Raw genomic sequence first — 17,878 nt, 5'->3', positions numbered from 1 at the left:
ATTTTTATGGATCAATTTGTGAAGCACCTGGGGGTTTAAAGTGCTCACTATGCATCTAGATAAGTTCCTTGGGGCGTCTAGTTTCCAAAATGGGGTCACTTGTGGGGGAGCTCCAATTTTTAGGCACACGGGGGCTCTCCAAACGTGACATGGTGTCCGCTAAAGAGTGGAGCCAATTTTTCATTCAAAAAGTCAAATGGCACTCCTTCCCTTCCAAGCCCTGCCGTGCGCCCAAACAGTGGTTTACCCCCACATATGAGGTATCAGCGTACTCAGGACAAATTGGACAACAACTTTCATGGTTCAGTTTCTCTTTTTACCATTCGGAAAATAAAAAAATTGTTGCTGAAAAATCATTTTTGTGACTAAAAAGTTCATTTTTTCCTTTCATGTTGCTTCTGCTGCTGTGAAGCACCAGAAGGGTTAATAAACTTCTGGAATGTGGTTTTGTGCACCTTGAGGGGTGCAGTTTTTAGAATGGTGTCACTTTTGGGTATTTTCAGCCATATAGACCCCTCAAACTGACTTCAAATGTGAGGTGGTCCCTAAAAAAAATGGTTTTGTAAATTTCGTTGTAAAAATGAGAAATCGCTGGTCAAATTTTAACCCTTATAACTTCCTAGCAAAAAAAAATTTTGTTTCCAAAATTGTGCTGATGTAAAGTAGACGTGTGGGAAATGTTATTTATTAACTATTTTGTGTCACATAACTCTCTGGTTTAACAGAATAAAAATTCAAAATGTGAAAATTGCGAAATTTTCAAAATTTTCGCCAAATTTCTGTTTTTATCACAAATAAACACAGAATTTATTGACCTAAATTTACCACTAACATGAAGCCCAATATGTCACGAAAAAACAATCTCAGAACCGCTAGGATCCGTTGAAGCGTTCCCGAGTTATTACCTCATAAAGGGACACTGGTCAGAATTGCAAAAAACGGCAAGGTCTTTAAGGTCAAAATAGGCTGGGTCATGAAGGGTTTAATTAGGTTGACAAGAGGTAGTGATAAATGTTAATGCTTATAGAAATACACATATGTACATTTTACATAGCGGATTATTTTAGACTTTTAATATGGCTTTATGTTCACACTTTGTTACACGTCACTACTAAAATTGGTCCGGTCAGTACTGCTCATCTGTTATACAAGGCAGGATTTGAATTTAAAGAAGTCGCCCGCAAATATATTTTAAGAAAAATGATCACTGGGATATGAGTTGGCCAATAATCTGTTTTTCTCAGCTGTATGGTGCAATCCAGCGTTGATTAATAAAGCAGAGTAATTATTCTGACTGATAAAAGCTCATTAATAGGCTTTCCCCTAATTCCACAACCAGAGAGGTCAAGCAATTGGACCCTTACTGATTGGATAATGATGACACTCGTAAACTTGTCTACTGGGTAAAATGGTACGCCATCCTAAAGCATTATGTTACATAAAAAATAAATACAAAAATGAGTTAAGATTGCCTAGTGCCGTCGAAACTCGTCGACTGGGTCATGTCGACCATGTACATTTTTCTTTTGTATGCACTATATTTTCTTTTGAAAAAGAAAAAGAAAAGGAAAATCCAGTCCTGTTGAGCCGGACTCCAATTTTTTCTATTTTCATTTATATTTCTGGCATCAAAAGGGGAATGCACAGCATACTGATTTATTTGGCTCTGTTCACATTACATTCATGGAAATTGTATTTGAAATGTCTATTCTCTTTTGTTGTATACTAGTCGGACTGATGCTAAAACTAAACTAATCTTATGGCACATGAAATCCATCCAGTGGAAACCCCAAACCATACTCACAGTGTTGAACATTAAAAAAATAGATGAATACATATAATAAACAAATATATGCAAAATAAACTATTAAAAAAAATATGCAAGATAAAGCAAGAGTTAGGTGCAAATCAATAATAAGTGAAAAATGCCGAAAACTCAACAAGGAAAAGACAATGCAATAATGAATTGGCCCCACAGCTCCCTATTCATTAAGGTGCTTACTCCAGAATTCTGCCATAACACATGTGAAGTCGCAATATTTTCGCAAAAACGTTGCAATATCTGGCTTTTACACTCCCCTCTCAGCAAGTTAAGCCAATATGGGTGTCACATTGGGTGGGATGTGGGCGTCATGTTGTGTGGGATGTGGGTGTGGCTATGCACGCCTGTCAAATACTTGAAAAGTTACCACACTCTAGTGCCATAACTTATTCCAGGGTCCGAGCTGACTGGAGTAACATTTCCTACTTCAGTGAGCCCCTTCATTAATCCTAATGTGCACAATGCCAATCTTAAGGTACCGTTACACTAAACGATTTACCAACGATCACGACCAGCGATACGACCTGGCCGTGATTGCTGCAGCGTCGTTGTGTGGTCGCTGGAGAGCTGTCACACAGACAGCTCTCCAGTGACCAACGATGCCGAAGTCCCCGGGTAACCAGGGTAAACATCGGGTTACTAAACGCAGGGCCGCGCTTAGTAACCCGATGTTTACCCTGGTTACCATTGTAAATGTAAACAAAAAACACAACATACTCACATTCCGGTGTCTGTCACGTCCCACGCCGTCACCGTACCGCACTGACTGTCAGCGCTGGCCGGCCGTAAAGCAGAGCACAGCGGTGACATCATGACGTCACCGCTGTGCTCTGCTTTACGGCCAGCCGGCGCTGACACAGTCAGTGCGGGAAGCTGACGCCGGGGGACGTGACAGACAATGGAATGTGAGTATGTACTGTTTTTTTTTTTGTTAACTTTTACAATGGTAACCAGGGTAAATATCGGGTTACTAAGCGCGGCCCTGCGCTTAGTAACCCGATATTTACCCTGGTTACCAGAGAAGACATCGCTGGATCGGCGATGACAGCGGGTGATCAGCGACCAAAAAAAAGGTCCTGATCATTCCCAGCGACCAACGATCTCCCAGCAGGGGCCTGATCGTTGGTCGCTGTCACACAGAACGATTTCGTTAACGATATCGTTGCCACGTCACAAAAAGCAACGATATCGTTAAAGAAATCGTTATGTGTGACTGTACCTTTAATGAATCCGTCCAATGTGTCTATGTTGGGAGCTTTCTTGGCACATAGCATTAAAGAGGTTCTCCCCTACTTGGACAACCCCATTCTGAACAGTTACACCCCCCCCCCCCCCCCCCAGTAAAATAATAGCACCTATACCCATCTCTGGTGCTAGTGACATTCCAAAGGTCTTGGCATTGGCTCTCCCAGCGCTTGCATGACATTGTTATGTCACGCAATACCTGTGGCCAATCAGCGTTGGCTTCACTCTACTCTCCTACAGAGATGATTGACAACAGGAGGAAAAGAGAGGGCAGCCACAGGGACCATGTAACACTGTTATGCATGGGGAGAGAGAGTGCCGACACTGCTGGAATGGAGCCGGCACTGGAGCTGAGCATAAGAGTTTTTATTTTACTGGGGGATACATAGTGATTCAGAAGGGGTTGTCAGAGTAGTGGACAACACCTTTAATGTACCTCATTATAGTGATGTGGACCTAGTCTTGTTGTGTTAATGGGAGCATTAGAAATCTCATTGCAGTAAGCTCCTAGTGGTTGCTTAAAACAGAATTTTATCATTTTGATATATGGTTGTGTGAAAAGATACCGTATACGAGATTTGTAACTCTGATTCAGAAAGAGCTGCCCCCATAATGAACACTTGATCATGAAGATTAACTAAAGTTAATATAAATATAAATAAAATAAAATTCTAGCTATAAATAATTTCACGGGGACACCGGCATTTTCTCCGCAATGTGAGTAGCTGGATCACATACTATCTTCTGTGTGCACTTAGGAATGCAAGGAGAAATGACACTGAGTGAGCGACTAGTCACATTGCCAATCACTTGGAGCAGGAGGAGGAGAAGGCCAGATCAGGACCAGAAATAACCCCAAACCAATGTAGACCAGCAAAGATAATGGAGATCAATATTCATAACGCTAATCATTTTATCAGTCTAGCTACCAGAAATATTAGGCAGTAACCAGTGAGACTGAAATGCTAGCAATCACGCCTTAACCCAGGGGGGTGCACAACCTTTTTTGTTCCGAAGGTTACATTCTCAGACGGAAGCTCTTCCAAACTATAGTGGTTGTTCCCATTCAGAATATTCTGGCCCCCGTCACAGATTGTTATCCTAAAAAAATGGACTTTACTCACAGTCTTTGGGTGTAGCGCTGAGTCTTCACCACAGATTGAAATGTACGATATTGGCTGCCACGTTGAAGTCTACAGAGCGGCAGTCAGTGAGTTAAGCAGCTAGGCCTGTGATGGAGAAGCCCCACTCAGTGTTGTTGAGCTGTCAATGTGACATTAGTGATGCAGCCAATATCAAACACCAGGAGCCATGGTGGACCTGGGGAGGGTGAGTAAAGGGCATTTTGATTTTTTTTTTTTTTTTTTCAGTGATGTTAACTTCGGAGACATGTCTGATGGTTGGGAGTCAATGGCGCCGGGACCTATCTGAAAAGGGGGGCTCCCTAAATTCCTCATGCAATCCAGAAAAGAGACCATGGGGTTTGCACCTCAAATATAGAAGTTGCAGAAACAGCATAGCATTTTTCAACTATCATACGCTAAAATGGAAAAGCGACATGTCTACAGGCCACCTTCGCACCGAATCTACTCCTTTTTAGAGTGCTAAACAGGGGTCACGGCACAAAATGTCTCTATATATATCATCTTCTTGACATGAAAGCTAAAGGCGAGCAGATGTCAAACACAGAAAAGTTTGTGAGCAGAATGGCATCACAGAGCATCTGTGCCCTTAGGGTTCCCATCACTACACTGCCCAGGTTGTGCACCACTGCATTAGCCACGTTATTGATAGTAGAGGGGGTAGGAGAAGGATTTTGCCAAATCTCTTTTAAGCATCAAAGTATTCAAAACTTCCCCTATAAAAGCCTTACTCTTGATACTATCCTAGTGTGAAAAATTGTTCAACAAATAGGGTGTTACCTATTATGTTACCTACACATTACCGAACACTTGTTAGATAACTTTATATATGGCTCTATTAATTGGTCACTACATGTTTCAGCACGTCAAGGTGGTTTTTACATAGTGTGGTACTCTTGCTTAAAGGTAATACGTCACAAGAAAATGGCATACAGATCAATTTTGTATTTTAAATACGATTATTAAACAAGGTTTTTTTTTTGTTTTGTTTTTTAATTTTCCATATAAAAAAATAGAAATTCAAAAATCTTTCATTATTCACACTCGGGACTAGGCCTAATACTAGACTCCCGTTTCCTGCTCTGTGAAGATCACTTTTCAGTAGTCTCATAATCATCACAGACATGAATACAATAATTAATGGTAACTTCTAAATAAGGTAGCTAACACAGAATCATAGTAGCCAAAAAGCTAGTTTTATTTACCCATACAACGTTTCAGCTGTGTATGATACTACTAAAAAGCCATCAGCTTTGCAAGGACCTGTGCTGCTTGTTTTTCCTTTGTTACTGCTCACCTCACACCCCCCCCCCCCCCACTTCGCAATGACCTTTACCAATATTAGAGCATGCCCAGAAAACTCTCTGAAAAGCCAATGAGTCAGAGCCAGTCAGTAACAGCCCATTTCCACATGGTTACTAAAAAAATTAAAAAAAAGAAGTAGGAGCCTAATATTAGGCTTCTGAGCATTTTGGACATTGCACAATTTCTGAAATTTGTTTACATAAATATGGTATTTAAAAAAAATATATATATACATCATGAAGCCTTGATTTAAATAATGTAAACTCCTGATGACAGAATACCCTTAAAAAGCACCTTTCATCACATTTTTCATGTTGAACTGGACACACAATGAAATAAAACTTTTTGTTCATATATTTCACCTTTCCATTGTATAGATATGAGCAATCAAAGTATTTGTCACCTGACGAGATAAAAAAATAACGTCCTAATGTGTGTCATCAGACAGTTTTCAACTGGGGGCGAGCCTTTTTTCTCCCTGTTTGATGCTGATCAATCATAAGCAGACAGCAACAAGGAAAGAAGAACATGTCCACACAATGTATAGAGCAGGTTTCTGTCTCTGTGAGATATAATGATACCACCCTGATCTCCCGGTCTAACATCCTGGTCTAATCATCCTGATTAGAAAGCACAGATGAGTAACACCCTTCAGATAAAATCCCTGTAGAACAGGGGCAGCACAGCAGAGTTTAGCTGTGTCACATTACAAACCCTTCTACCAGCTCTCCTCCTTTAGCTTCAGTTAGCTTTACTGTTCTGTTGCTCCCAACACTGCCTGTCTTGTGTTGTCTGTAATATAATTACACATATCGGTTGTGCTCTTATTTCTACTGTTTCTGTGGTATCTGACACAACAGTAGCCCAGAACAGACTGCTCCTGCGTGTGAGACATAATGACAGCCTGCTCCCACTGCAGAATGAGTACAACTTGCTTGAGCACAGCATATATGAGTGATTACACCTCACATACTGTGAATCCTGCATTAAGCTATGGCGGGGGCATGTACTTATTTAAGTGTTACTGCCTGCTTATGATTGGTCAGCAACATACAGGGGGAAGAAGTACACGCCCCCAGGGACAGAACCTATGTGGAGTTAAAAAAGTGAAGTCATTAGGTGACAAATACTCTGATGGCTAAAATTTCTGAAACAAAGAGACAAAATATAAAAATACTCTACAATGCAGCCACTATTACATTCTGTGTTCAAATCTCAACACGAAAAATCTGGTGAAAGGTCATCTATAAGCACTGTATTATAACTCTATGCAAATGTTATTTTGCCAAGATTAGGCCACATGAAGGTGTCAACTGGTTAGAAGAGACATGTAGTCAACTTGAGGCTGGCCCAATCTAGAATTACATTGCCTCAGAAAAATGTAAGATGACCCAAGCTGAAAGCAAAGGAGGGTTGTTCATGCTGCAAGACATGTTGTCCTTCTCTTAATGCCATATTAATAAGATTTTTGTTAAAATACATGTAGATGGAAGCCTCTTTAGATATCTGTATTTCGAGATTTTGCTCATGCATTCGACTACACAACACTGTAGGAAAAGAAGATTTCATATTGTTTGGTGTAGCCTGATTAGTAAGTAGAAACATAGATAGACATCAAGTGAAAGCAAGAGGCACCGTTTGCTTGTCAGAAGGTGGAAATCTAGATTATTTTGAGAGACAGTAGATCATTAACTATTCATGAGTATAAGATGAAAAGATTAGATTAGAGTCTATTAGATGCAAGCAAAAAACATAACAGAAGATGAACAGGTTTATTGAACATATTATGGAACACGAAAAGTGACTCTTACAGTCAGAGACATATCAGATGGACATTGCAATCATTAACGTAATGTGAAAAAGGGTTATCTCTTCTTTCAGGCGTCGTCATAGGGCATTACTGGTCTGAATGAAAATGGTGTAGAAATAATGCTAAAAAAAATAAAGCAAGAGACATAAATGTCCCTCCTTTTACATCCCATTTATAATCAATGTCTTCTCTTGACAAGGCCTTTCCCTTGTCCTTTACATCTAATAAACCTGGACACAATGTTGCCCCTCAGACACGTAGAAAGAAGTTTTACGTTTAATTGTGGTCCATAAGTCAGAGCAAATTCTGGCTGAGGGGATTGTGTGTCCAAGTTATTGTGAAGCAAATTAAGCCTTCAATGTCCCCTTACTTGATCTCAGGAGGTCAAATTCCCTGTCCAGCAACTCTTCTTCTGTTAACTTGGAGAAGTTATCATCTCCAAATGGGTTCCAGCCTGACATGTCCGGGGGGTTGTTGCTGCTCTGTTTTGGTTGGGTTGGAGGGGGTTCCTTTTCAGATACACCTGTAGACCTGAAACATTGACAAATACAGTTAATGGAGATTTAGATTATTTTCACCTTATTAGCATTTCAAAAATTGAATCTGTTAGGTCACATGACTGATGCGCAAAATGGACCTAAACCGCTGTCTAGTCTAAATGCAGTTATGTGTATGAATGAAGAAACTCAACACAGTTATATCAAAGCAAAGTTACTTTTTAGATTACTAATGTAAAATGATGCAGAAAGTTTGAACTTAACCCCTTCATGACCTTGGGATTTTCCGTTTTTCCGTGTTCATTTTTTGCTCCCCTTCTTCCCAGAGCCATAACTTTTTATTTTTCCGTTAATATGGCAATGTGAGGGATTATTTTTTGTGAAACAAGTTGTACTTTTGAACGACATCATTGGTTTTAGCATGTCGTGTAGTAGAAAACGGGAAAAAATTTCCAAGTGAGGTGAAATTACAAAAAAAAGTGCAATCCCACACTAGTTTTTTGATTGGCTTTTTTGCTAGGTTCACTAAATGCCAAAACTGACCTGCCATTATGATTATCCAGGTCACTACGAGTTCATAGACACCAAACATGTCTAGGTTTCTCTTTTATCTAAGTGGTGAAAAAAAAAAAAAAAAAATTGTGCCATTTTCCGATACCCGTAGCGTCTCCGTTCTTCATGATCTGGGGTGGGGTGAGGGCTTATTTCTTGCGTGCTGAGCTGGCATTTTTAATGATAGCATTTTGGTGCAGATACGTTCTTTTGATCGCCCGTTATTGCATTTTAATGGTCGCGGCGACCAAAAAATGTAATTCTGGCGTTTCTAATTTTTTTCTCGCTACGCTGTTTAGTGATCAGGTTAATCCTTTTTTTTATTGATAGATCGGGTGATTCTGAACGCGGCGATACCAAATATGTGTAAGTTTGATTTTATCTATTTTTTTATTGATTTATTTTGAATGGGGCGGAAGGGGGATGATTTAAACTTTTATATTTTTATTATTTTTTTCACTTTTTTTTTTTACTCTTGCCATGCTTCAATAGCCTCCATAGGAGGCTAGAAGCTGGCACAACGCGATCGCCTCTGCTACATAGCAGCGATCATCAGATCACTGCTATGAGGCAGAAATGCAGGTGTGCTGTGAGCGCCGACCACAGGGTGGCACTCACAGCTAGCCGGGATCAGTAACCATAGAGGTCTCAAGGACCTCTATGGTTACTATACAGAAGCATCGCTGACCCCCAATCATGTGACGGGGGTCGGAGATGCGCTCATTTCCGGCCGCCCGGCCGGAAGCGCAGGTTAAATGCCGCTGTCAGTGTTTGACAGCGGCATTTAACTAGTTAATAGCAGCGGGTGAATCGAGATTTCACCCGCTGCTATTGCGGGCACATGTCAGCTGTTCAAAACAGCTGACATGTCCCGGCTTTGATGCGGGCTCACCGCCGGAGCCCACATCAAAGTGCAGTATCTTACCTTGGACGTACTATCCCGTCCGAGGTCAGAAAGAGGTTAAAGAGTAGCAATTGTTAATGTTTTTTCATAAATCAGTAGTACACATGAAGATATGAAATTTTGAAATATATTTTATCAGAGAAATCTGCTTCTTTCTCCTCCTGGACTCATCATTTATTCTTAAAATTGTCAATTCAAGAGTAAAATCTGTATTCAGTGAAGACAGATTTTGACATTACTGAGAGAGAAGATGACAGTCCCTACTGATAAGGTTCTATGTAAACGGGAGGCGTTCTGCCTCTAGCTTCTCCTTACCTTCTCCCTTCTACATAGACTCTTATCAGTAGCAGATCTCATCTGTCTCAGTAATGTAAATCTCTGCCTTCACTGAATACAGATTTTACCCATGAATTAAGAATTCTGAGTGAATGATCAATCCAGGAGGAAAAAGAAGCAGATTTCTCTGATAAGATACATTACAAGGTTGCTTATTATCACGTGTTTTATTGATTTAAGAATTAAAAAGAGAAACAAATCTTTAAATTAAATGTATATTGCCATACTACTTGGTTACAAACCAAAAATGGCGAAGCGGCCATTTATAGCTATGGAGCATCACACAGAATAATACATTCCATAAAGGTCATGGGCAGGACCCCTTACAGAGAACGCACTGTCATTCTCTGAACGCCAACTTTTAGCATATGATTTGGTCTTGCCCCCCAATATCCTCTCTTTTGGATTAATGTTGTTAGGTTGCTATCACCTCTATTGTCAATCATTATATTATGTCAATCTAAACTGGCATTATTTGGCTGGCTAGACGAAGAACATTGGCAGCAACACACCCGGATCTTTGTCAGGGAAACATTATTCTTGGCTAGGAAAAAAATTGCTCTTCACTGGATGGCTGACAAGCCCCCTATATTTGGCAGATGGAAGTCCCTGGTAAACAGTACTATTTCATATGAGAAAACGGTCTTTTAGAATAGGGGATGCCCAGCTACATTTCAGAAGGTCTGGAGTTTTGGGGTGGATAGTCTCTTAACCCCTGACCTTCAAGTATGTTCCTTTTCTGCTATATGTATTCCATTTTTTCCTCCCCTCATCTCAGCTTGAAGTATTGTGAAAGTGATACCAGCACTCCTCTGGCATTGTTCTCATGGCTTGGGTCTCTGATAATTCAGTCCTGATGTCTTATCTAGCCGGAGAGTCCTTTATATTTCTCTGTTCAAAGTATACGTTCTCCCAGGCTGTAATAATATGACTTATGTTTTGTACATTTAACCACTTAATTGCTATGGGATTAGTCAATCCTCACAGAAAAAAGTCACATATTGGTGTGCACCACCTGCATATTTGAAATTACAAAGATAGAAAAAGAGAAGCTAGTGTGTGACTAAAATTTAACCTTTATTTTATAAATTAAAAAAAAAATATTTACATACATCACTGGATGTATATTGGGTCACTTATGACATACGTGACCCACTAATTCCAATAGGCGAAATAAAGACCTTTTGCTTGAATAGTATAAGGGGGTTCAGACCATTGTCCCCATAAAATATTGGTCAGATAATTCCCTTAGATACCATATATACTCGAGTATAAGCCGAGATTTTCAGCCCAAATTTTTGGTCTGAAAGTGCCATTCTCGGCTTATACTCGAATCACGGTCGGCGGCAGGGTCGGCGGGTGAAGGGGAGAGAGGTCTGTCGCATACTTACCTGCTTCCGGGGCTCCTGGTGCTCCCCCTGCCTGTCCCATGGTCTTCGGGCAGCCTCTTCCCCTGTTCAGCGGTCACGTGGGACCGCTCATTAAAGTTATGAATATGGACTCCACTCCCATAGGGGTGGAGCCGCATATTCATTCCTGTAATGAGCGGTAACGGTGACCACTGACAGAGGAAGAGGCTGCGGCAGACCATCTGTCCGGGAGAAGGAGCCAGGGACGCCGGGAGCAGTGTTGTGAATTCAGCTTTTGGGCTCCCTCCGGTGGTTGTAGAGGGTAATGCAGTTGGACCTGGATTGCAGGAGTGGACATGTGTATCTACTAATTGCAGGACTGACTGGGGTATATAGCTTTGCAGAATCCTTTAATCAGTGCCAGTTGTCCATTGTTCTTGGAGGATTCACTTCCTGCTGGTCTTTCCAGTTTGCTGTGTTTTTCTACAAAGATAAGTCCTGGCTTTGTTTTTGCTGTCCACCTGCATTGGACCTTATAGTTCTGTGCATTTTCATGTTTTTGTCCTGTCCAGCTTGGTCTATGAAGGATTTTTTGCAGTCTAGCTATTTCTCTGGAGATGCAGAGTTTTTATACTGACCGCATAGTACTCTGTTATATTCTTTCTTTTTAGCTGGTATGGCCTCCTATGCTAAAATCTGATTTCATATCTGCGTATGTTTTTTCCTCTCCTCTCACAGTCAATATTTGTGGGGGGCTATCTATCCTTTGGGGATTTTCTCTGAGGCAAGATAGGTTTCCTGTTTCTGTCTTTAGGGGTAGTTAGATCTTAGGCTGTGTCGAGGGGTCTAGGGAGTGTTAGGTACCCCCCACGGCTGCTTTTAGTTGTGCTGCTAGGTTCAGGGTTTGCGGTCAGTACAGGGACCACCTTCTCCAGAGTACGTCTCATGCTGCTCCAAGGCCACCAGATCATAACAGAGCAGGTAAGTATGTCATATTTACCTGTCCACGTTCCCCCCGCCGGGCGCCGCTCCGTCTTCCCGTCCTCTTGCAGTGACTGTGCAGGTCAGAGGGCGCGATGACGTACTAGTGTGCACGCAGCCCTCTGCCTGAAGTCAGTGCGGAGAGACAGGACGCTGAGGAGCTGCGGGCAGCAAGAGAGGTGAGTATGTCGTTTTTTTTTTATTGCAGCAGCAGCATTATATATGGGGCACCGCTTTATATGGCACATCTATGGGGCAATAATGAACGGTGCAGAGCATTGTATATGGGGCACATCTTTATATGGCACATCTATGAGGCATTAATGAATGGTGCAGAGCATTGTATATGGGGCACATCTTTATATGGCACATCTATGGGGCAATAATGAACGGTGCAGAGCATTGTATATGGGGCACATCTTTATATGGCACATCTATGGGGCAATAATGAACGGTGCAGAGCATTGTATATGGGGCACATCTTTATATGGCACATCTATGGGGCAATAATGAACGGTGCAGAGCATTGTATATGGGGCACAGCTTTATATGGAGCAATAATGAACGGTGCAGAGCATTGTATATGGGGCACATCTTTATATGGCACATCTATGGGGTAATAATGAACGGTGCAGAGCATTGTATATGGGGCACAGCTTTATATGGCACATCTATGGGGCAATAATGAACGGTGCAGAGCATTGTATATGGGGCACAGCTTTATATGGAGCAATAATGAACGGTGCAGAGCATTGTATATGGGGCACATCTTTATATGGCACATCTATGGGGTAATAATGAACGGTGCAGAGCATTGTATATAGGGCACATCTTTATATGGCACATCTATGGGGTAATAATGAACGGTGCAGAGCATTGTATATGGGGCACAGCTTTAAATGGCACATCTATGGGGCAATAATGAACGGTGCAGAGCATTATATATGGGGCACAGCTTTATATGGAGCAATAATGAACGGTGCAGAGCATATTATATGGGGCACATCTTTATATAGCACATCTATGGGGTAATAATGAACGGTGCAGAGCATGTATATGGGGCACAGCTTTATATGGCACATCTATGGGGCAATAATGAACGGTGCAGAGCATTGTATATTGGGCACAGATTTATATGGAGCAATAATGAATAGTGCAGAGCATTGTATATGGGGCACAGCTTTATATGGCACATCTATGGGGCAATAATGAACGGTGCAGAGCATTGTATATGGGGCACAGCTTTATATGGCACATCTATGGGGCAATAATGAACGGTGCAGAGCATTGTATATGGGGCACAGCTTTATATGGAGCAATAATGAACGGTGCAGAGCATTGTATATGGGGCACATCTTTATATGGCACATCTATGGGGCAATAATGAACGGTGCAGAGCATTGTATATTGGGCACAGATTTATATGGAGCAATAATGAACGGTGCAGAGCATTGTATAGGGGGCACAACTTTATATGGCACATCTATGGGGCAATAATGAACGGTGCAGAGCATTGTATATTGGGCACAGATTTATATGGAGCAATAATGAACGGTGCAGATCATTTTATATGGGGCACAGCTTTATATGGCACATCTATGGGGCAATAATGAACGGTGCAGAGCATTGTATATGGGGCACATCTTTATATGGAGCAATAATGAACGGTGCAGAGCATTGTATATGGGGCACAGCTTTATATGGCACATCTATGGGGCAATAATGAACGGTGCAGAGCATTGTATATGGGGCACATCTTTATATGGCACACCTATGGGGCAATAATGAACGGTACAGAGCATTGTATATGGGGCACAGCTTTATATGGCACATCTATGGGGCAATAATGAACGGTGCAGAGCATTGTATATGTGGCACAGCTTTATATGGCACATCTATGGGGCCATAATGAACGGTGCAGAGCATTGTATATGTGGCACAGCTTTAAATGGAGCATCTTATGGGGCCATAATGAACAGTATGGAGCATCTATTATTATTTTTGAAATTCACCGGTAGCTGCTGCATTTCCTACCCTAGGCTTATACTCGAGTCAATAAGTTTTACCAGTTTTTTGTGGCAAAATTAGGGGGGTCGGCTTATACTTGGGTCGGCTTATACTCGAGTATATACGGTAAGTATGGCAGAGAACCATACACAGTTAGTAATCAGCAATAGTTGGCTCATATCTTATAGTAACTATGATTGCATGAATAAATTAACCCAGCCAACTTAAAATAACCCTAGCCCTAACCCTTAAGGGAAAATGGAAATAAATACATTTTTTTAATTTTTTAATTTTCCCTAACTAAGGGGCAGAATGACCAAAAACCAGCTATTCATGAATTTCTTTTGGGGAGGAACTTATACCGTTCCGCGTTTGGTAAAATTGATAAAGCAGTTTTATTCTTCGGGTCAGTACGATTACAGCGCTACCTCATTTATATAATTTTTTTATGTTTTGGCGCTTTTATACGATAAAAACTATTTTATAGAAAAAATAATTATTTTTGCATCGCTTTATTCTGAGGACTATAACTTTTTAATTTTTTTGCTGATGATGCTGTATGGCGGTTGGTTTTTTGCGGGAGAAGATGATGTTTTCAGCGTTACCATGGTTATTTATATCCGTCTTTTTGATTGCGTGTTATTCCACTTTTTGTTTGGCGGTATGAAAATAAAGCGTTGTTTTTTTGCCTCTTTTTTTTTTTTTTTTTTTTTAACGGTGTTCACTGAAGAGGTTAAATAGTGATATAGTTTTATAGGTTGGGTCGTTACAGACGTGGCGATACTAAATAAGTGTACTTTTATTGTTTTTTTTATTTAGATAAAGAAATGTATTTATAGGAACAATATATATATTTTTTGGGGGGGGAATTTTTTTTACATTTTTTTTACTCATTGGGATATTTTTTTTAATACTATAACATTGCCCCGGGAGGGGGGGGTGGGCATCATGTTATAGTGTAAGATCGCTGATCTGACACTTTGCTGTGCACGGTGTCAGATCAGCGATCTGACGTGCACTTTTCCTATGCTTCCCGGCGCACCTCCTTGCAGGACCCGGATGCCGTGGCCATCTTGGATCCAGGCCTGCAAGGAGGAGGAGAAGGAGGTAAGATACCCTCGCAGCAACGCGATCACATCGCGTTGCTCCGAGGGTGTCAGGGAAGCCCGCAGGGAGCCCCCTCCCTGCGCGATGCTTCCCTATACCGCCGGCACACTGCGATCATGTTTGATCGCAGTGTGCCGGGGGTTAATGTGCCAGGGGCGGTCCGTGACAGCTCCTGGCACATAGTGTCGGATGTCAGCTGCGATAGGCCCCCGTGAGCGCGGCCGATCACTATGACATAATATCCCGTCGGTGGTCATACGGGCCCACCCCACCTCAACGGGATAGTACGTCCAATGTCAGAAAGGGGTTAATGAAGCCCTCCCATGAAGATTTCTTTTTCTAAAATAGTGTACACAGTGCCTTGCGAAAGTATTCGGCTCCTAGAACATTTCAACCTTTTCCCACATATCATGCTTCAAACATAAAGATACCAAATGTAAATTTTTGGTGAAGAATCAACAACAAGTGGATCAAAATTGTGAAGTTGAACGAAATTTATTGGTTATTTTAAATTTTTGTGGAAAATCAAAAACTGAAAAGTGAGGAGCGCAATATTATTCGGCCCCTTTAACTTAATATTTTTTTGAATATGCAAATGACACTCTGATCAAACACTGATCAGAGTTTGATCAGAGTGTAAGCACAGCTTGAGCGGATTCGCTCAGATGAAAGAATTGAAGCACACTGAGGAGAAGATGGAGAACAAAATCTCTCCATCTTTTCTATTGTGTGAGTGAGTGGATGTAATCTGAGTGCAGTCCAATGATTTGGACTCATTCACTTGCATGGCTGACTGCAATCAGAATATCAAATGAAACTCTGACATGCAGCTATTTTTTTCCTTCGACAGACTTTGAGGGAAAAAAATCGGACATGTGGAAGGCCCCATAGACTAACATTGGTCCAGGTGTGATCTGATTTTTTGTTGGATCGCACTCGGACCGATTATACAGCCGTCTGCACCTGCACTTTATATTTAGTACTAATTTTTATAACGGACCATATTTCTGGAAACGTTTGATGAATTTAAAAAGGACATTCTTAGGGCATAAGTGGAACAAGTGGAATTAAAGGACAGATCGAAGCTGGCAACTTTTGATATAATGACTGGTCCTCTTGAAGCGTGATGTCTAATAAATAATATTTGTGTGTATAAGAAATACGGTAGTTTATTATGAGTAATGTGCAAGATAGCTTGAAATTAAACTATGAAACTTAGTGACAAATGCAGTTGGATGTATTACCTAGCACCAAGGACCAGGACCAATGGTAAATTCCTTAAAGAGGTGGTCCACTACAATGTAGAATTTGCCCATTGATTTAAACCTTTTAAATAAGTATTTCTGTAAATCGCTGCTCACTCAGTCTGCATCACGTGACCTCGGCTGAAGCTGCCACTGACATCCGCTGATGTCACGTCAAGCAGGAGCTTGCGGCCAATGAAAGCAGGTGAGAGAGGGAAAGTGGATATACTGGGCTGTGACAAGCGGTGACCCGGTCACGCCTGGGTGAATCAAGGGAGTCCGGAAATTGACATGACATCAGTGGCGGCTGCAGTCGGGGGTCACGTGATGTGGACTGAGCGAGGAGTGATAGCGCTGCTCACAGGCGCATATGGCAACATAAAGCATTAGCAAAAATACTTCTTTAAATGGTGTAAATCAATGGTGAATGATACATGGTAGTGGACCACCTCTTTAACAATAGCGTCAAGAGTAGTGTTGAGCATTCCGATACCGCAAGTATCGGGTATCGGCCGATATTTGCGGTATCGGAATTCCGATACCGAATTCCGATACTTCCCGCGTATCGGATACCGGAATCGGAAGTTCCCAGAATTCAAATTGAACGCAGCAGCCAATGAGGAATGAATGAAAGTGTGGGCACATCCTGTTTAGCATGGTGGGCATGTAAGTACTGGCAAGGCTGGGATTGGCTGCTGAAATGATGTCACTCTGCACTATAAAAAAGCGCTGCCGCCATTTTGCGCTCACTCTGCTGTGATTTCAGTTAGGGACAGGACGCTGTGTTCTAACTGAGGGCCAGTTGAGCTTGCTAATTGCTTTATTTTCCTTTCCAAAGGCTAATTTAGCAAAACGCTGTGTGTTCTTCACTGTTCACCTTGCTCTTGCCTTGCAGCGCTGTTTTAACAGCGTTCTGCAAGGTCTCTGTGTGTGTGTGTGTGTGCAGCTCACTCTGTAGTCTGTGTGCAGCCATATACCCGGTTGTATTCAGCTCAGGGGGGGTTCACACTGCCTCACACAGTTGTTCTTTTTTGCTCTTAGTGCAGCCTGCTGCACATTTTTTCTCAAATTTCCTATTAGTGTTTTTCCACCAGTCTCCAGCTCTATTGTGGAAAAACACTACATAGGATAACCTAGAGGGGGGTTTTTGGGCCTTGCAGCGCCGTTTACGGCTGTCTGCACGGTCTCCGTGTGAGCCCAGCTCGCCCTGTAGTCTGTGTGCAGCCATAGCCGGTTGGATTCAGCTCAGGGTTCGTTACTGGCTCATACCTTGAGAAAAATTTTCCTTTTTTTCAAATAGTGCAGCCTGTTTAAAATTTGAAAAAAAAAATTCCTATTAGTGTCTTTCCACTCGTATCCAGCTAAATAGTGGAAAAACACTATATAGGATAACCTAGAGGAGGGTTTTTTGGCCTTGCAGCGCCGTTTACGGCTGTCTGCACGGTCTCCGTGTGAGCCCAGCTCGCCCTGTAGTCTGTGTGCAGCCATAGCCGGTTGGATTCAGCTCAGGGTTCGTTACTGGCTCATACCTTGCGAAAAATTTTCCTTTTTTTTCAAATAGTGCAGCCTGTTTAAAA

General features: G+C 41.7%; 1 protein-coding gene across 1 annotated transcript in view; it reads right to left on the bottom strand.

Moving 5' to 3' along the window:
* BMP2K (BMP2 inducible kinase) overlaps positions 1–17,878 on the bottom strand; it is a 341,088-nt gene that overhangs the window by 42,408 nt on the left and 280,802 nt on the right. Inside the window, exon 14 of the mRNA XM_069742721.1 lies at positions 7,695–7,855. Within this exon, the coding sequence (XP_069598822.1) occupies positions 7,695–7,855 (161 nt within the window). The remainder of the gene's footprint in view (positions 1–7,694; positions 7,856–17,878) is intronic.

Source organism: Ranitomeya imitator, chromosome 1 (assembly GCF_032444005.1).
Source record: "Ranitomeya imitator isolate aRanImi1 chromosome 1, aRanImi1.pri, whole genome shotgun sequence".
In the NCBI taxonomy this organism is placed as follows: domain Eukaryota; kingdom Metazoa; phylum Chordata; class Amphibia; order Anura; family Dendrobatidae; genus Ranitomeya; species Ranitomeya imitator.
Note: the sequence above shows the minus strand (reverse complement) of the source record. Positions and strands in the feature narration are given on the sequence as shown.